The sequence below is a fragment of the Thalia democratica genome, chromosome 2 (assembly GCF_965202585.1).
Source record: "Thalia democratica chromosome 2, ktThaDemo2.hap1.1, whole genome shotgun sequence".
NCBI lineage: Eukaryota > Metazoa > Chordata > Thaliacea > Salpida > Salpidae > Thalia > Thalia democratica.
In genome coordinates this window covers 20,925,574-20,946,606 of record NC_139166.1, presented here as the reverse complement: position 1 = coordinate 20,946,606, position 21,033 = coordinate 20,925,574, and the positions used below count along the sequence as shown (strand labels likewise).

The following is a 21,033-nucleotide window of genomic DNA, read 5'->3' as shown; positions in this document are numbered from 1 at the left end:
TAATCAAAAATTGATGCAGTTTTTAGTGTATTTTTTATTTTAAAAACACTTTTGAAGTAGCGTTACAGAATTTTTTGAGTATTTTTATAAAAATTAAAACATTTTTTTACTTTTTTATCTTAAAATAAAAAAGGACAAGAAAATATATGTATTTTTAAAAACCTTAAAGAAAATCAAGTATTTGAAGAAATTTTTTGAAACAAGTGTAAAAAATTAGGATTTCAATATACTTTTTTGCCTTTTAAGTTGCACTTTCCGTAAAGTAAGTTCAAACTGTACAAAAGTTATTATAAACTACAACTAAACTAACTTAAATTCTTTTGTATTAATCTGTTAGCTTTTGTGCTCTAAAAACAAACTTTGTCTTGTATTCTCAACATTTTAAAAAAATGTCACAAAATAAAATCCTAAAATGTTTATTAATCAGTATCTTATTATTCATTTATATTGATCAACAAATTATTTAGCTTAATTTAATTAGATAAAGAGCAGATAACAGTATCAGTCAATGTTTGTTTCTTGAATGCCTCAAGTTTTTTAGAGATTTCTAGTATTATTAAAGAAAGAAACTATATTTATTATTCTTCCAGACATATATAAATTTAACAAAATAGTTTATGCAAAAAAAATAAACTTAGTTATTAAGTAGAAAAAGCCTTTGAATCTTCAGTTTTTGATAAAAGCTAAGTAAAACATTTTTTTGACAACTTAATTTTAAGTTTTTATTAAGGGCATAGGGCATGTTAACACCTTTTTTTTTTGAAATTTGATCTTATTTTATATAGTTTTTACTAAGCTATATTATGCTTTTTACAGATTTAAATTTTTTTTGAGATATAGCCGGTCAAAGTCGGAAGCAACAATAGGATTCTTATGGGAGTCGCAAACTAAAACGGCATATAACTAGAAATCACTAAAATCTATCTCCTCCTACGTTTTTTGAGGTAACTACCACAAACTTTCAGGAAATATTCCTTGATATATTTAGAAAATTCTGTTGAACAACTTAAAAAAAAAAATTATAACAAAAAAACAAAAAAAAAACTTTTTTTTTTGTTTAATTTTCATATAAAAGTTTTATTTTTTAATCTTTTCAAAATTCTTTCTGATAGAATTTTCTAAATATATCAAGGAACATTTCCTGAAAGTTTGAGGTAGTTATCTCAAAAAATATAGGAGAAGATAGTTTTTTAGTGAAATAATCTATTTTTGCTGTTTTAGTTTGCGCCTCCCATAAGGATCTCATTGTTGCTTCCGACTTTGACTGGCTATATCTCAAAAATAATTTTGAATTTTTTAAATCTGTAAAAAGCATCTTGTAGCTTAGTAAAAACTATATAAAATAGGATAAAATTTCAAAAAAAGGTTTTAAACCCCCTATGCCCTTAATTCGAAAAATAACAAATTATGTAGTAAATTATGGTACGTTAAGGTCATATGTAGTGCACTAACAATTTTTTTTATATAAAAATAAATATTAGCTATAATTTGAAACCTTATTGACAGTTTTAATTTAAATTAAGCCTAATGTCTTCTTACATGTTTACCATATTTTTCCAAATTTTGCTATTACCTGGTGATCTCTTTTTGAGTGAGATATTTGAAAATAGAAGCTTAAAATATTTGAGTTTATAAAAGCTTTAATTATGTACTGTAATATATTTTTATAGACCAAACACATTCAATTAACTTTTGAGATATAACCACTTTTATAAAAAAAAATTATACTTTATTTAATTATTTTTTTAACTAATTTTTTGGAATTAAGGATAAACTAAAAGTCTATCTCCTTTTTTTCCAATCTATATTATTCAAATTTTCAGGAATAGGTCTCTTCAATATTGTAAACAACTTGAAAAAAGCAGATTGAAATAAGATACCCCAAAAAAGTATTTGTTTTTATTTTATGCAAAAATATAGGACAAAATATTAAAATTTGTGCTTCCTACATTTTTATGGTATATTAAAGATTAGATTGAAACAATTTTAAAACATTTACTTAAAACCTGTGGGAGATTGTATTTCAGTGAAATACTATATATTTTGCTTTTTAGTTTGCACCTTCTATTAGATCAGGGTCGGCAGGCAATTTGTGATTGTGGGAAATATTTCAAAATAAGAATATCTATCAGCTGCAATTGTATTTTTAGTTATTACTCTTTGTAACAGACCGAAAATATCAAGTGTAAGTTTAGAATTTCACATAAATTATGCCTAAGACCCTTTTTTAATTTCATTTAAAAGAAGTATAAGTTTTAATTTTTCTTTGTGTGGGCCAATTTTACATGTTTTCAAGCCGCAGTTTTACTTTTAATGGGAAGCATACCATATATATAAAGATGCTTGGTAGCCAAACTTTTTATCTTTTGCAGTTATCCCAGCATCAGACTTTCAAATTTAGATTGCTAATGTCACAAATTACTAAAAAATTTCAAAAAAATATTGAAGTTGGTAGTTTTTTTTTGTGAAAATAATTTTAAGAAATATGCCTCCTGCAATGGCTTCAATAAAGATATGTAGTTTAGTTTATAAACTTAAAGTACATGTTATAAAACAAAAGAAGTGTTGTGTTTAAAGTGACAAATAAAACTAATAAATAAAGAATAAATTTGTTATACACTTGTATACACTATAACAAAAAATATATTTTGAGATTATACATAAGGAGTGTATACTTGTATATATGTATATGTGTATTAGTTTAACATTTTTTTTTAACACATAAGAAAGTATTCAAGTTTAAGATAAAAAATACCAAATTTTAGTATAAAGAAAATGTTGAGTTAAAAAACCCCTCAACAGATCATCAAGTATTGGTGTTGGTGTAATTTATTATAAATGACTTTAAAAAGGCTGTGTTAATAATTGTTTATTTAAAAGCATAGGGTGTAAAGACGTTTTTTATTAATAAATTAACATTGAATCTGATATAAAAACAAAGTAAAAACTATAAGTCAGTTTTCAAACAAATTTTTGGACAGTAATTTTTGTAAAACCATTTTGAAACAAATGAGAATTAAACATTTTTTTGACACTAAAATAAATACTTCCAAACAATATAAATAAGACTCAAATTTTCAGAACAATATATATTTCATGCTTATTTCGTCAGTTGTATACTAAGCAATAAAAATAAAATTTCAAATCTAGCTCATATGGTGAAAATGCAATCAACGTAAAAGTAATAATAATAAAGCAAAGGGTATTTAACAATACATAAGTACTCTAATTACAATGCAACTAAATAAATTAATAAAACAGAGCAACAACTTATAAAACAATTTAAGAAAACAACGTAAATGTATAATCAAAATCTTTATGTTTACACAACTTAGGTTTTCTTAACAAGTAACAAATAGCTTCAAGTTTAGTTAAATCCGAAATGTGAAAACAATTTTAAAACTTTTTAAATTATAATTACTAGCACAATCAAGGTTATTTACTAAGTGTTCAGCATTAGCAGATCTTTTTGAAGCATTTTGTACTCTAATAGATTTAGTTTTCTTATTACTCATACAAAATTCATCAATCTTTCTTCAAATTGTCTGAAAACGCATAGAATGTGTTTTTTAATGATTGCTACATGTAAAAATATTTTTAGCCAAAAATTCAAAGGTCAAACTTTTAAGGCCCAATTCAATTTAAATTACTATTTAAATGATTTACCACGCATAAAGTTAGACTAAGGTTAACTCTAAGGTTGAGGCAACAGAAGCACCCTACTGTATACTAAACTTTATATCTCAAAAGTTAACTGAAAATTATATTTCAATCAAGCAAATTGAGTTAGATCTTTCGAAGTATTTCAATTTTTGTTTAAACTTTTTGTTACCCCTCCATGGCCTTAACAAAGACTTTTGTATAAAATAATGTATAACAGAACATTACAAAACTTATGTAGAATAAATTAACTTATAAATTATTTTTTGAATGTTATATTTATATTACACTTTTGATGAAAGTAACTTTATAAAATTAATATACAAGATTCTAACACTACTAGATTTTTGTATATTTATAAAAACTTCTAAAAAAATAACTGGAATTCCCTGAATAACATTAGAAAAAATCACAAAAATCCCTAAATTTAAAATTTTTTTTTTGCCTAGTCCAGGAAATTTTTGTAGTTACAAATCTAATGAACAATTTTTCAGTTAAATTTATTTATATTTAAAAATTTTGAGTTAAAAAAAGGAGAGTTTTAAAACTTATACAAATTCAAGGAATAATATACAGTGTTATCATTTAGACTTTTATTAGTTTTCATATTATTTATGTGAAGGAGGCAAATAAAAAAAAGGAAATTATTTAAGATGTAAATGGTATAAAGTTTTTACTTAGTAAATAGTTCCTTATCTTCAATAACTAGTTAAATATTGTTTTATTTAGATATTAAAACATGAACTAAAGTAAGTTAGTTTTATTTTAATTGTTGTAAAATTTAAGGAATAATTGTCTTAAAGAAAACTTATAAAATTCTATTAAATCCAGTACTGTTTTTAAAATGTTTTGTTTTTCTTTGTGTATTTGAATACAATATTTTATTATTATGTTAGAATGGTAAGATTAAAGTAAGATTACAGTTCTTAATATTACTCAATTATTAGTTTTTAGTCTAATATAGATAATGCTTATAGTTTAGTAAGCTTATCAATAATTAATCTTTGTTTTTTTGTTAAAATTTAAAACTTGCAGGTTTGTTAAAAAATATATAGTAGCGTATGCTATATTTTTTTAAATGTTTTGTGTATTTATCCTTTTTATTTATATTCAGTAATAAAAATATTAAGCATTTTTAATATTTTAAGCTACTAAAAAAACAATTTAGACTTTTATTACCCAAAATGCTTATGGTATTTTAATTTGCTATATTCATATACTAGAATCCTGCATGTAACTGTCCATAGCATATAGTTTTAACTGCTGTAAACTATATAGATTAGACATAAATACTCTTAAACAACAAACTTTATCCTATTGAAGTTAGCTTAATAATTATGATAAAAATAGTTCAGTATTATTATTTTAAAATTTATATTAGAAATAAGAAGATGTTTTACAGTAGCTTAATACAGTAATTCTGTAACGAAATCTAGCTGATAAATTTTTTTATTTTGATAAATTTACCTGGGTTTCTGCTGATCCCCTGAATTTCTTGAATAAATTTCTATGAAATTTTGATGGGAACCCTGAATAAAGTTTTTTGGTTTCATTTAAAAAATATAAAGAATGAATTGTATCGTCTTTTGATTTTGCAAAATTAAAAAGTATAGTTTTATGAACACTTAGAATCCTAGAAAATTGTTTTTTGTTTTGAGATAACAACAACTGATTGTTGTGTTTTGTAAACTATATTCCATTACTACATGATTATTGACAAATCTTCACTACTAGTAAGTATAAATAGTTTGATACAAATAGTTACTTTTAAAAAAAATTAAAGTTCAGTAGTTAAAATGTTTTATTATAAATAGGTTTTATTTTGATAGTAATTTTTGTTTTAGTCAACAGTCAGAAATTATAGAAAAGTTTAATATAATTTCAGTAGTTTTTGATAAAAAAGTAGTATAAATAATAAATGTTTTTTCTCTCATATAAGATAGATATCTTACTAGATTAAACTATAATAAAATTAAAGTTTAAAATGTACTTAATAAGTACTTACATTAGAAATTTAAATTTTGTGCAGAGTATGAAAATAAGTTATATGCAAACTGATTTGCACGGCTAACTAATGTTTTGAAGCAAAGATCTAAACCTTTAAATTTTAGATTTCAATAACAATCATACGTTACTATGGAATACCAACACGGCTACATAGATTGCCATTGCCACCTCTCAGCTCCCGCGTTTGACCACGACAGAGAAGAAGTGATCCAGAGAGCAAAAGAAAGCGGGGTGAAAGCCATCGTGGTAGTAACTGAGTTCTATGAAGACTTTCAGAAAACAATTGACCTTTGCAAGAAGCATGAAGGGTTTTTGTTCCCGTGCATTGGCGTCCACCCTGTGCAGCCAATTGAAGACAGTAGTTGGTCGAGAAGCGCAGTTGTGAGTGACATGGAGCGTTTGGATTCGTTTGTGCGCAAAAACGAATCTAGCATTGTGGGTGTTGGGGAAGTAGGGCTTGATTTCATGCCCAGGTATGTCAGGACACCAGAGGACAAGGAAGGCCAGAGACGGGTTCTGAGGGACCAGATAAAGCTTGCAAAGGATTTGGATCTTCCCATCAACATTCACTCTCGCTCAGCAGGAAGACCCACAATACATCTGTTGAAGGAAGAAAACGTCAAGTCAGCAGTGCTCCATGCTTTTGACGGCAGGGCTTCTCACGCACTGGAGGGCGCCAAACAGGGTTATTATTTTTCCGTTCCGCCCTGCATTGTTGCCAGTGAACAAAAGCAAAAGCTGGTGAAAGCGCTGCCTCTCGAAAGCCTGCTTCTTGAAACTGACTCGCCAGTGTTAGGGCCAGATAAAAACGTAAGGAATGAACCTGGTAATATTATGTTTTCCTGTGAAGCTATTGCCAAAATTAAAAAAGTATCAGTTGAAACTGTTATGAAAGTTACTTCTGAAAACGCATTTAAACTGTTTCCAAAGCTCAAGAGTATACTATTAAAATGATTTTAATAACCTTACCTGTTAATTGAGACTTTAAATAATTTTTTCTATCAAATAAAGTTTGTTACTCCCTCAATTACAACAATCCATTTACATTTTAAAAGTACAAATAAATATTAGATTTCAAATGCTCAACTTTTTTTTTTATAAGGTCTCTTTACTTTATATTTTTGTTATATTTTCTGAAGCTTCTTTATTGTTTAAGGTTATATACATTTAATAACGTAAAAAGCTTAGATTTATTTATATAAAAAATAATAAATAATTTAGTTTTATTTTTATACTTTGGATTTAGGTGTCTTGTATTAGGTAACTTCTTATTATACTTTTAGTTGAATTTTTTCATAGTCTGCTCTTTTTTAACAAAAAGCTAATAATGTTTTGAACATAACTTTTAAATAAAGTTTTGATCATCTCTACTAGTTATTTTGGTATTAAAGCCACACTATAGTTTATACATACTCTTTACTTTTTGGTTTAATTAGGTCGTTGGTGCTAGATAAAGTTTTAGTTCATACCTTAGATATGAACTATCAAATTGTACACACCTGTGCAATAAATTGCATTAAATTTTTTTACTGTGAATTTAAGTTTTGATTATTTGATTTGCATTTTTAAATTTATATTGGTACACAATCTAATTTATTAAGTTTATATAATTACTCTACTCCTTTTATCGTTAAAAACTCTTGAAAATTAAGCTATTATAAGAAGTTTTATATTTTAGTTATGTTTTTAGTAAATTGTATGTATTGAAATTGAATAGAATATTATACTAAATTACCGTCTTTGCACGTTTTTTCTAATTTAAAGAACTATTGTTCAAGGTTATCTTATTCTAAAATGAAAGCTCACTTGATAACTTAAGTTGTTATAAAAGACTAACCGTACTTAACTCTCACAGAAAGTTTTAATAGTTTGTGTGTGTGTCCTTGTAGAAATGTCATCTTTTGAACCAGTAACCTTCACATTGAGTCGTGGCTCCTACGGTTGGTTTTGTTTGATAATAAATATTTTAAAATAAAATTTAGCCAGGTTGTTTTGTCAATGTAGAGTCATAACTTTTATATTTTTTATGCTTTTATGTTCTTACTATCAATAGAATATATACCTTAAGATATGTAGCAAGCTTGTTTTACTTTAAATTTCTATGTAACTTGTTTTTGTAGTGATGTATGTATTGTAAAGTGTCTCTTTTTCAATATATTTGTTTCTACCATTATTTATAGTCTTTTTTTGTTGTAAATATGAATGATAGAGTTGCAGTTTGTAGTTAAACTCTTAATGCAATCACTAAAAATTCCATCAAATTGAGGTGTAAAAGACAAGCTAAGTTTATATATATTTTGAATTTGTAAATTGTTTTACTAAACACAATACATGTACTTTTTATACTAATCATATCATAAAAGTTTATTTAGTTAACTTTAAAAAGTTAATTACTAATACTCTTTTGTAAGTAGAAAATTCTAAAATATATTTAAGAAGTTCTAAGAAAAAAACACTTTATGTTTAATAACCAAATTTTATAGACAATCTGATAATTTTTTTACAAAATCGACCAGTTTACTATTTTGTTAATACCTGACAAGGTCGGATTTTTTTCCTACTAAAACCTGTTAATAAACAGAACAGTTAGTTTGCACTTTGGTTGTTGTTATTTGAAACTCGACCGTAAAAACATGCACGCTCAGAGTTCACTCTTTAATTTCTAACATTGATCTCCATCGTATTTCAGGGCTCGGTTTCAACATAACGGGAGGTTTGGACCAGCCACATCTGCCCAACGACACCGGAGTTTTCGTGACGAAGATAAGGGAGCAGGCTTCGGCCGCCGTCGACGGTAGACTGAAGGAAGGTGACAAAATATTAGAGGTTGCGTTTGTAGTTTGAATGTTAAGGCAGTATGAAAAGTAACAGTATTTTTAAAAATAATAATATATAAAGGAGATCTAATAAATATAAAAGTGCCAATGCAAAACTAGTACTTTGTTTTAAATATTTAATAATGTTTTGTTTTATTAAGAAATTGTATATGTGTGATTAAATCAAGGTTGCCACAAACCCTAAAGTCCTGGAAAAAAACGGAATTGAAAAATTTTTGAGCAAAAATCACTAAAAAACCTGGAAAAACTTTGACTTTTAAACAATTTATACATGTTCAGTAGTAAAATTTTGTTTTAACACGAAAAATCTATCATGCAGATAAAAAAAAATTGTCATCATCAAAATAAAAAACATATATGAAATCCTTACTGTATCTTTTCAATGTTCTTATACTATTTAACACATTTTTTGCCTTAAATTTAACTTTAAACTAAAAATAGACCCAAAAACATGTACTTTCAAAAACCTGGAAGAAATTTCTCAAAAGCCAGTGGCAACCTTGTTAACATAAACTTCGATAAAATGCTATGACGAAATGTTTAATCAATTAATATTCATTTGTTTTGTTTATAAATATTTACCTAGCTTTCAGATAAAATTCTTCAAAAAATATATAAATGGACAATGGAAAACTTTACTATCCCAAAACACTTATTGTTTATAACAATTTTATTTAATTCAAAAAATTAGCGTTTGTTCTTTTTACAACTTAATATAGATTAAATTCTACAAAATAACGAATAAATATTTACTAATAGATTAACTATATTTTCAAAAACAAGTATTTGGTGTTGTATTTTTATTATTTTTAGTAATTAACTTGCATCATAATAGTTGATATTTTTTTATGAATAAAATAAAACCAAATAAATTTTGATTAAACACAAATTGTCTAATATTTTCAATACGTATTTAAATGATCTTGTGCAATCAAAACTGTTCATTCAAGTAGTTGAAGTAGTTTTGTATGTACAGTTTCTAATTTAAATCATATTTTCCCAGCATAAATTAAATAGTTAATAATATAAACATATTATAATTGTATCTATGAAATTTCAAGATAAACTTTTTTCAAGTAAAATTAAGTAGACTTCGTTTATTATTAGTCATAAATAATAAACATTGCATTAAGTATAAAATATTTTTAATTGAGTTCAATTATTTTTACGTTAACTTTTGGTTTATGTAAATCTTTTTATATTAGAAAATAATTTTTCTTACTTTTTCCGAATTATAAAAAAATTATATGTATGAAATATATTTTTTGGTTGCTTATTTAAAATACGATAGAAAATAGCAAAAAAGTTTTTAAATGCACTATTTTAGTCCTTAGTTTTAAACGTAGTAGTTTCATGTCGGAGTTTTCATTAATACTTTTATATAAGTTAGTTAAAACGTTATTAGCAATAGAAAAATGTGTACCTAAAAAGTTTTTTTTAGCTTTATTAGATTTATCTGTAAAACTTATAGTGTAATTTTAGATGATGTTCTAAAGTTTTAAAAAGTTTAATTAACTTTGTCTGTGTAGAATTACATATTCAAAGTCGGGCTAATTGACAATGTCTATAGTCTTCTAAGTTCTGTAAAAAATACTGAATGCATTATGTAAATTTTTATGAGTTTACACTTGAAAAATATTAAATGATTTTACTTGTTAAACTAATATTTTTTTTAGTTAGATAGAACTTATTAAACTTATGTAAATTATTAGTCATTTTGGTTTTTATTAAACTTGATATCATTTATGTATTACTTATGTTTCTAAAATCATCATTTTTTTATTGTTTTTATGGTTGTAGTTTGTGAAATTGCCATATTCTTAATTTACTTTACTGATATATAGTTTGAACTCAAAATAAATTTTTCAGCACATTTCAATTGTGACATTTACTAAAGTGGTAAAAAGCAGTTAAGCTTTAATTAGTCATTAACTTTTTCAACCTATTGATACATGTATGTTTATAAGTTTACTGTATTTTTGAAAGCTTCACATGAGTTAATTATTTTTATTTTAATTTAGCACTTTTTAAAGCTTAATAAATGATGAAATATATTTTTGAAAATATACAAGCTTAGGTTTATATTATTTGTATTTTATAAATAAAGAGTTGTCATAATTGTTTATAATAAGGTTTTTTTAAATTTGTTAAATGAATAAGCATCTACTGTATTTGAAATTTAAAAATTCAAAGGGTGTCATAAAGTTGGAATTGCCACTCACTTAGATTATTTTAGAATTTTGTAAAACTTAAGTGTTTTTACGTACTGACTTTACTTATTTTTTTATTAAAAATTAAATGATATTTAATTATTAACAATTTAAAGAAATTTAATCACTGTTTCACTTAAGTATTATGTATTAAACAAAATAAAAAGAAAAACTTTTTCTACTTATTTTTTTATTATTTTACTTTATTGTATTTTATTTGTTTGGTGTCCAGAAAAAGTTAAATGTAGCGATGATTAGTTAAAAATTTTATGTCGACTTAGCAGATTAGTTTTAAGTAAGCTGATTGAAACAGTAAAACAGAAGAGCCTACACAAGTAACAAATGAAGGTAACAAATTCATGATTTTTAAAACCCTGCTGTTACAAATTTTTTTAACTTACAAATTTTGAACTTGTAAATTTACTTATAGCATACCAAAGAAAACTACCAAAGAAAGTTTTCTGACTTTCTAAATGTTGTTGCATACTGTAGCAGTGGCGTCGCGTGATATTTTTCTTAGGTGGTGCAGAAAAAAAAAATCCGAGTTTAAGGTGATCGATTTGCCCCTACTTAAGTTGCCCCAGCTCGAGTTGTTTTGCTCGAGTTGCTTCTGCTCGAGTTTCCTCTTCTCGAGTTGCTTCTGCTCGAGTTGCCTCTGCTCCATTGCTTCTGCTCGAATTGCTTCTGCTCGAGTTGCTTCTTCTCGAGTTGCTTCTTCTCGAGTTGCCTCTTCTCGAGTTGCTTCTTCTCGAGCTGCCTCTTCTCGAGTTGCCTCTTCTCGAGTTGCTTTTTCTCGAGTTGCCTCTTCTCGAGTTGCCTCTTCTCGAGTTGCCTCTTCTCGAGTTGCCTCTTCTCGAGTTGCAGCTTCTCGAGTTGCTTCTGGTCGAGTTGCCTCTCCTTGAGATGCTTTTGTTCAAGTTGCCTCTGCTTGAATCGCCTGTGCTCTGCTTAGCTTGGTTTTCATTTTTTGTTTATAAAAACTTGTGGAATGATACTTAAACCTGTACTGTTTCAGGGAATTTTCAACTTAGCTTACTTACCGCAAGATATTGATTTTGCGGTAATTCTTGAAGAAATTTTGCTGTTTTGAGTTCATTTGCGGCAGTCAGCTAAGAGTTTGCGGCAGTGAAGTGAGCAAAATGGTCGTTTTCTAAATTGGAGTTTTATAAGAGATTATCTTCTAAAAAATAACGAAAACATTATAGATACTTAATTTTTTCTTACAAAATTTTAAGGTGGTGCAATTGCGGCAGTGCAACACCCCACGCGACGCCCCTGTACTGTAGTAAATGGTGTAAGTAGTGAAGAACGTTATTTTGTATAAACTGTAATAAAGGTCTAAAGCAAGGTTTCCCAAACCCCTTTTTATAATTTTTTTTTTCAGTAAGTTAGAACAGTGGTCGTCATGCTTAACAAAATCTGTGCACCCCAAATCGCAAAATAAAAAAAATATGTGCACCCTCTAAATTAAAGTTTCCTGAATTTTTTCCACAATATCTAGTACAAGTTTCAAAACTACTATTAAAAACGCATAAGACATATTTACTTTTTTTTGCTCTCAATCATCAACTCCAGAATATCTAGTGTAAGATTCAAATTATAGCCTTGTGGCTCCCCCTTTTACGGCTTGTGGCTCCCTGACTTTTCCACAATATCTAGTATAAGTTTCAAAACTACCATTAAAAACTCCGAAGACCCTTTTTTGCTTTTAATCATCTACTCCAGAATATATAGTAGAATTTTCAAAGTTTACGATTATTTTTCATGCACACTAAAACATATTTTGTACACACAAAAAGTTTCGTGGACACTAAAATAAATTTCGTGCACACTTTGACGACCACTGATTTAGAAAACGATCGCCCAAAATAATTATAAGGCTAAGAATATCTAGTGCTAAGCCCCAAATTTCTCGTGAAATGTACCTAAGACCATATTCTTGATTGTTTAGTCAAACGCCTCTTTGCAGCTTATCGCCCTGAGTCGCTCATTAAACTATAGGAAACTCTGATCTTAGTATTATAAATAGATAGATCAAAAATTTAACCTTTTTTATCTTCGTCTTAAAATCAAGATCCTTTGTAATGAGTCAGTTTTTTTTTTTTTTTCTTGAAAGTTTGATGAGTTATTTAAAATCTATGCTTTCCAAAACTATAATGTGTTAAGTTTTTTATTTTAATAGAAATCTTTATTTATTTTTAGATAGCTATTTTCGTTCTTGTTTTCTAAATAATATAACATCTAAATTTTACGCAAAAACTATTCAATAAATCAGTTATTTTTAAAATCAAATAAGTCTGATGGTTTTTCTAACAAATTATTACAGTATTTTAGGTATAACTTAGTTTAATATATTGATTGTCTTTAGAAACTTGTTGTAAATAATTTAAGAACCCATCTTTAATATTTTACATAATATTAGTTTTTCTTATTTGTTTTTAAATTAGTTCATATATAAATAGGATGACGTTATAACATTTTAGCATGGCTTGAATATTTTAAACAGTAACTTTTTTAGTGTTTTATTTCTTCATTATAAAATTAGGATTTGGTAGTCACTGGATATTCTCAAATAAAAAATATCCATTGAAATTTTTAAGCCAAGTTTTATATACCAACGTCTACAAAATTTACGCAACATCACAACATGACGTAACATTGATCATTATGACGTCACAGGTGAACGACAAGTCCTTGTTGAATCTGACGCACAAGCAGGCCGTGGAGTTGTTCCTTGCAGCGGGCGAGAACGTCAAGCTGAAAGTGTGGCACGGAGCGGAAAGGCAACTCATCGTTAGTTTTTATTTGTTTTTTTTTAATTATTTGGTTTGGCACGACTTTATGTAGAATTGATAGTTTCATACTTTGCCTTTTGATTGTGTCTGTAACTTAAGATCAATTTTAATTTGTGTTTGCTTTTGATTAAATAGCTTTTTTTTTTCTCAGCTTCATTCATTTGTATTACAGTGCTTATTCACTTATCGGGACACGTTGGACAAGATTTTTCTGTAAACATGTCCGGATAACCAAAATTCTGGATAAGTACAAAAAATCAATTTTTTTATGTGATAATATAACGGCTGCATATAATGCAATGTATAACAAACGTTTTATGATAAAAACAAATACATAGTAATTTTGAGTAATATACAATTAAATGATAAATAATAAAAGCTAATTTGAGGTTAATTAATTTATCTTTTTTAATATAGAAAAACATCCGACTTACTAACCCTCTTCGAGAATATACGTTTTTGAGGGTAAAGCAAGTAAAATTCATCATTTGTAATTCCACCTGCCCTAACTATTTATTTAAAAATGATTTATTTTTGTTTTACAGAAAATATAAATTAAATTTATCTTTAAAAACTAAAGATAATGTAAACCTTTTTCTCTAAAAAAAACTTTTTAAACAATCAAACAAAAAACAGACATAAAAAAAAAGAAAAACTAGTTTGTATTAAATGTTAATGCTACTCGTTTTTTTTTTAAACTCTTGTACATTTCTAAAACGTGGTATGTTAAGTGTGTCAAACTTATATAACTTTAAAAAAAGTATATATAGTCATACACCTCATCTCAAACAAAAAGTGTTTGAATTAAAAACTTTTATAATATTGTTTGAATTAAAAGTTAAACATAAAGCAACTGTTATACGTTTATTTTCTAAAAAACTTAATTTTTTTAAATGTTAGTGTTTAATATTGAAAATTTTTTGAATTTTCTTCTGACCGAAACTGTCCGGATAAGTGTAAGCGAAGTCCGGATAAGTGAATAAGCACTGTACTAGTTTTTGAAAAAAAGAATTCTTTAATTGATCTAGAAATTGTTAACAGCTTTTATTGTTCATTTTGTCAATATTATTATTTTTTTCGACAGATTTTAGATTTTTTATTGTTCAATGTTTATCAAATGTTTTTTAAATGGAGATAAATTAGTTTAGTGTATACCTCATCAGTTAAACATTAATAAGTGAATATGTAAACAAGTTTGTTATTAAGTACGTGCCTCATGACAAAGTTGCCATTAAGCTTTTGTTATGTAATTTTATTTGTGTAAAACTGTTTTTAACTTTTAAAAACTGAGTCAAAAAAATTATGATTTTTTTTTTGATCTAGAACGTTGTTTCGTTGACTTTAAAAAATGTATTACAAAAATGCTGTTCGAAGACTAAAAAAGAATTATATGAACATTTAGTGTATAAATTTATTGTAGTTATTACTACGACTATTTTGATTAAATTTGTTATTAGTACTTCAGGGTGTCAACCAAACCTGGAAAAACCTGGATTTCGATAATTTAGGCTAAAAAAATCTTGAAAAACCTGGATTTTTAACAATTTTTACATGTTTTTACAGTAATATAATTTTGATTTGACATAAAAAATCTGTCATATACATATAATTTTTTTTCATCATAAAGATAGTTTTTCATTTAAAACACATTTTAAGTAGGTTTACAGTATCTTTTCAATATTATTATACTTTTTAAGATAGTATTTTACCCAAAACTTAATTTTATACTAAAAATTGCCCCGAAAACGTCTACTTTCAAAAACCTGGAAAAAATTTCTCAAAAGTCAGTAGCCACTTACTTTACTAATTATTTTTATAAAATGTGTCAAGTACATAAGGAGTATATAAATCGAATAGAAAAGTAAATGCTGTTTTTATAAACATTTTTTTTGTTTTTGGTAGTTTTTATATGCGCAGCATAATAGGTCTTATGCAAACTGCTTTACTAGTTTAAAAAAAAAAAAACTATATTTGTCTCGTATGAAAACTTTATTAGACTGCTATGTGTAACGTTATCTCGAATGATTAGTGTAATTGTTAGTGGAATAACGCCCCTTTGGGAAACCATGATTCTAAATGAAAGAAACTCTTGTATAGTTTTCGTCCAAAACTTGTTTTAAAATAAAGCTCTTTAGATTGAGTTACTTTTTTATGACAAATAAACTACTAATTGTGTTTAACATACGCTGTTAGTTAATTAAAATAGTAAACTTTTTAAATGTATTTTTTTTAATGTGAAGACGTTATTTAAATAAAATATTTTGTGAAATAATTCTGTTTTCATGTCATTAATAATAATTAACTTAGTTTTTTAAGCTAGTTTAGCTAACTTTCTACTTGAAGTTTATTTTCAAGCCATGTATAAAATGATAAGTCATTGTTATACTTTACCGTAATTATAATTAAAATTAAGGCATGCAAACTATTAATTAAAACTTTTAAACTTGACATATGCTTTAAGTATTATTTGGAAACTAATTTTAAGTCGCTACAATGTTTTATTGATACTTGTTAATAATTTTTTTATTATGAAATAATAGTTCTTATACTTATAGATTACATAATATTGCAGAGTTTATTTACTTGTGAGCTTTTACAAGAAACTCAAAATTTTTTCAAAGTTTGTACTTTTTGATTTTTATTTATTTACTCTTTCAAGTGTTTTTACAATTTAAAAAATCGACAAGTTCCACATAAACAAAAATAAAATGTTAATAAAGCTATTTTTTTTCTTATTTTGACTTGATTACTAACGTTTTTGTGGCTTGTTTTCACAGTTAAAACTGACTGATTATTATCATTTTATATCACGGAAACTTAAACAGACTGATTTTTTTCCAATATGTTTTAACTTGTTTTATCTTCCACTTAAAAAAAATTTTTGTACACTTAAATGTAAAAAAATAAAATCGTAGCATGCTGGGTTTTGAAAAACAAACATTGTAAAATGTAAATGTTTCAATGTAAACAAGTTTTTTAAAATTCACGTAAGTTTCTTAAATTTTTTTTTCTATTTTATAAAATGTTATAAATTTAGCTGCAATTTTTCTGCAGAATCAATATTTTGTAAAGACTAGTTGTACAAAATATATTTTAATAAAATACCCAGAATATAAACGGTATACAATTTGAAAGATTTTTTTTTTGTGCACCATAAAAGATTGATTTTTTATTCAAAAATAATAACTTTTTATACGGTTTACTTCATAAATTTGTTACTTGCGGTCTTATTAAATTTTTAAAATTACCTCAATACTTGTTTATCCTCTCTTTTATAAATGCCAGTTATTATAAAGTAGAAATTGATTAATGATTGTTGCATTTTTCCTTTGTTTTTTTTTTGTATTTTGTTTATTTTCTTGTGTTATTTGTGGTCATTTTTGTTGTTATGAAACTAAAATGTTTTATTTTTGTAATCTTTACTTGTTGTAAATTTAATTTATTAGTTTATAATGTTTTATTTTATTGTTACTATTTTGTGGATATAATTATGGTAAATCGTAGTGACTAAAATTTAATCTAGCTTAAAGTAGGGTTTCCCAGACTTTTTTTCAAAAGGCCCCCTTTAGAGAAATAAAAAAGCTATTAATAAAAAAGCTATGCCCCCCCCCCCGACAAAATTTATAAAAAAAAACTACAATTAACAACGTCAAAGACCTTTTTTTTTTGCTCTTCATCATCAACTACAGAAAATCTTTTGTAAGTTTCAAATTATGATCTCATGGTCCCCTAATTTTCTGTAATGGCCACCAAGGGGGCCATTTGGTCCACTATAGAAAACTCTGGTTTAAAGCAATAATTAAAAAAGCATAAATATTTGTAATTAAAAAAAAATAAAAAACTTAAATTTAGCTATGTACAAAAATTTACTGCATATTAATTGTCTTATTTAAATAAGATCAAACTTTATAAAAGGCTGATAGATAGTTTTGTGCGCACTTAATTAATGAGCACACAAAAACAGAAACTGTTTTATTGTCATGTTAATGTTTTTTTACTAAATTTTTTAGTACAGATTAAAATATATTTTAGATGAACTACCAGTTAATTATCAAGAATTGTCACTACTTTGTTATACTTTCTGTGCCCATGTATTGTATATTGCAGGGTTGCCACAAGGTCAGGAAAAAACAGGAAAAACTAAAATAATGACAAAAGTCAGGAAAAAATGGGGGTTTTTGAAAAAAAAAGTCAGGAAAAGTGGAGTTTAAATACACAAAATTCCCTTTTCCAAAGCCTTAAAATGGTAAAAAATTAATTAAAAATTCTTTAACGTCGGATTAAAATTGCAAAATTATTCTAGAAATTTGCAAAATTATTTAATTTCCAATGCCTTCATCTGGTATAAATTAATAAATTATCTTTTATAAAACTGCACGTTATTCTATTAACGTGCAAAATTGGAGGTAAAAATAAATGAGTGCAAAACGAAAAGAAATGAAGCCCACAAATTGTGGCTAGATTTAGAGACAATTGTAGGGGCAGCAGATGAGAACGATTTAGATGAAATGTGGCAAATGGCTTTAACTGCCAAGAAAATGAAGCGGGATGCAGACAAGATGAAGGAAACCATATCTTCTCTAGATGAAGAGGTTGGAGTGCTAATAAAAAAAGGAGAAAATAAATATTAGTACATATAAAAAAACAGTGTTTGATTAAGTTCTTTATTGTTTTAAGGTTTTAATTGTAAAAGTTCGTTATTGTTTTAAGGTTTTAGTTGTGAAATCTCCTTCCTTACATGTAGTCTTGTTTATTTAGATACATCTATGTTAGGAAATGCTAAATAATTGTGTCTTTTTTCGAACAAGCTGTGTTTATAAAGTTATAATACACGTATTTTGCTGATAGAGCTGTTTATTGCAAATACATCAATCATACACAGGTGGTTCAAGTGATGTAATGGAAGTTTGATGATTGAGTTCAGCAAAAAAATCTGTTCTTTCAATCTTTATTAGAATTAGATTGAAAACTTTATATAGTTTCAAGTGTTAGATTATGTATTTTAAAATAAGTTTAAGAATTTGATTTAGAAAAGTCAGGAAAATTATAATAAAAAGTCAGGAATTTTTTCTAAGCCTGATCTGTAGCAACCCTGATATTGTGATAAGTAATGGTTTATTTGGTGTACAAATTTACAAATAAATTAAACATAAATGCTTAATAGGAATGCTACTTGCACCATAATTTTATACTTTAAGATAAACAATGATGTTTTTAAATAGTTGATTAATATGGATTTTAAAAGTTTTTCAGCTATGTGTTCGAAGTGGCTTTGATTTAATTAAAACACCATTACATATTAAATGGTTGAGTTTAAAGCTGGTTAAAACATTGTTAATTCTAAAACAGTTTCTACTAAACTGTGCACAGCACATGCGCAGTGTAATTTTTTAGTTAAAAAGTGATAATTAAAAAGCTGTTTTACGCAATGCTAGCAGCATCGCAGTGTATTAGTTGAAGTTTTTAATAACTTTGGTAACAACTAAATCTGCTCCTATGCTCAGCTTAAAATACACACAGGACGAATATTCGAAAAAACTGCAGAAGCCCAAGGGTGCGAACGGGTTGAAAAAGTTGCTCGTGTTCGCCAGCGTCGTCCTGCTGGCCTCCATATCCGTGTACTACGCCAAGAGGAGAAACGTAGCTTGAATTTAGATTGTTTTTAAAGTTTATCCCAACGTTTTCGTTAACAAATCGTCTACAAACTATAGAGCTTAAACGAGATATGCAAATTTATTTAAACTTTCCGAATACTTTTACTAGATTATTATGTTATGTTAATTTGATTTTGTGTTAAACCTTAGTGCTAAAGTACTTAAATTTTAATATAAAATCTAATGTCAAAAGTAAATTCTATCTAACCTTTAAAAAGATTATCGATTTATTTTATTTATTTAGAGCGTAATTAACATTTTTAATTTTTCAATACTCAAAGTGTGCATTTTAAGTATTAATTTTTTTTAAGTTGGTGCAAGTTTGAGTAAAAAAAGTTTGTAAGGAAATTGTCATTTAATTATTAAGTAATAAAAGTTTTCACTGTTAAAAATGAGTTTTGTATTTTCAAAAAAAAAAAAAAACCGGGTGGCCTGGACATTTAATCTGAAAAAAACCTAGAATTTAAAATTAAAAAAAAAAACAATATAGTTTTTCATCAATTTTTACATGTAATATGATTAAATTTAGATTAGATGCGAAAAATCTATTACACTCAATAATTAATTTTTGTATTTTTTATAATTTTGTGTGTTATAAACCCATTTAAAGTAGCATTACAGTATCTTTTACATATAATGGACGGGAAAACTTGTACTTTTAAAAACCTGAACGAAAACGAGAATATCAGTGGTCATCCTAATATAAGTAAGTGCATAAAACACAGAATATCAGCTGAAACTTTTTTTTTAACGAAAAGTAAAGTTGTAAGGTTTATAAAAAATGCACACATAAAGTTAAATTAAATTACTATAACAATTACATTTCTATTCAGAAAAATTACTATCTACATCAAAGTTTGTTTGTATACAACTTTATGGATAATATCTATGATAAAAGTTAATAATGAAGTACATTTAAAATAGCATTTTATAAGTTTGACTTGGTCAAAAAAAGTTTTATTGTAAAAAATAATTGGTAATATATTACTTTTAGTATTGACCTCATTATAAAACTTTTTGTAAACAAAACATAATTTCAATAATTAACTAGTGGTAAATATTTTGCAGTACTTTTTATTAGAATAAATTTCTTCAAAATACATAATTGCATTAAAATGTTGATGAAAACTTTTGGTATAACATTATCCTTAAACTGCAAGGTTAAATTTACCAGACATCAAAAACAGTAAAAGTTATACAATTTTTTGCAGAAACTCCACCGCTACAGCCAAGAGCTTTTTATTTAGCGCTTCAAATTGATAAGTTAGAATTTTGTGGTTTTAATAAGAAATTCCTGGCACTTTTTGCACGGTTTCAAGTTGCTATTTGACCTCTAATCTGTTAAAAATGTTTTGTGCTTTAAGTTTTACGGTGGTTATTATATAATAAGTTTAGTGCAGATCAATTAATTAAAATGTGGTTTTGTCACTGGTTTAATTCAGATGAATGTTTTTTGCTTTCACTTTTTTTGTAGATACATTTATCAACAATAAAATGTTATCGTTTGTGACTATGGCTCAATTAGTTAAAGGTTGATGGTTGTGACTTAAGATCTTTACATTTTCAAACTCGTTGTATAGTGTTTGAGCTTTATTTCAAAAATAACTTTGTATTTAAAGTATAATTTAAATGTAGGCTACAACTGGTTTTCCTTAGCATAGAATAAATTTAGTTTAAAGTTTGTTTATCTTGTTCAGTGTAATTTTTAAAATATTAAAACCGTTTTATACTACTAACTTTCTATTAAATTGATTTAACAACAGCTTATTATATACATTATTGATATAGTTTTATGTTATACAAATTTCAATTTTTAGGCTTTAACACCAAATTTTAATTAATAAACGTTTTTGTTAAGTTCAAATTCATA

The 21,033-nt window shown here is 26.1% G+C and overlaps 2 protein-coding genes across 2 annotated transcripts; both read left to right on the top strand.

Moving 5' to 3' along the window:
- Positions 1-5,777: 5,777 nt before the first annotated feature.
- Positions 5,778-6,743, top strand: LOC145829313 (deoxyribonuclease TATDN3-like). The gene has a single exon (XM_082937076.1). It carries the CDS (start codon positions 5,797-5,799, stop codon positions 6,619-6,621), a length of 825 nt encoding a protein of 274 aa, XP_082793202.1. The 5' UTR covers positions 5,778-5,796; the 3' UTR covers positions 6,622-6,743.
- Positions 6,744-7,526: 783 nt separating this feature from the next.
- LOC145829410 (synaptojanin-2-binding protein-like) lies at positions 7,527-19,463 on the top strand. The gene is made up of 4 exons (XM_082937190.1): positions 7,527-7,607; positions 8,357-8,493; positions 13,394-13,507; positions 19,030-19,463. The coding sequence occupies exons 1-4, from the start codon at positions 7,559-7,561 to the stop codon at positions 19,156-19,158; spliced, it is 429 nt and encodes a 142-aa protein (XP_082793316.1). The 5' UTR covers positions 7,527-7,558; the 3' UTR covers positions 19,159-19,463.
- Positions 19,464-21,033: the final 1,570 nt, after the last annotated feature.

Bases quoted from the DNA above. Each gene is read 5' to 3' on its own strand.
- LOC145829313 (XM_082937076.1), top strand. From the start codon at position 5,797: ATGGAATACCAACACGGCTACATAGATTGCCATTGCCACCTCTCAGCT.
- LOC145829410 (XM_082937190.1), top strand. From the start codon at position 7,559: ATGTCATCTTTTGAACCAGTAACCTTCACATTGAGTCGTGGCTCCTAC. The intron at 7,608-8,356 runs GTTGGTTTTGTT...ATCGTATTTCAG, and splicing joins ATTGAGTCGTGGCTCCTACG to GGCTCGGTTTCAACATAACG. The intron at 8,494-13,393 runs GTTGCGTTTGTA...ATGACGTCACAG, and splicing joins AAGGTGACAAAATATTAGAG to GTGAACGACAAGTCCTTGTT.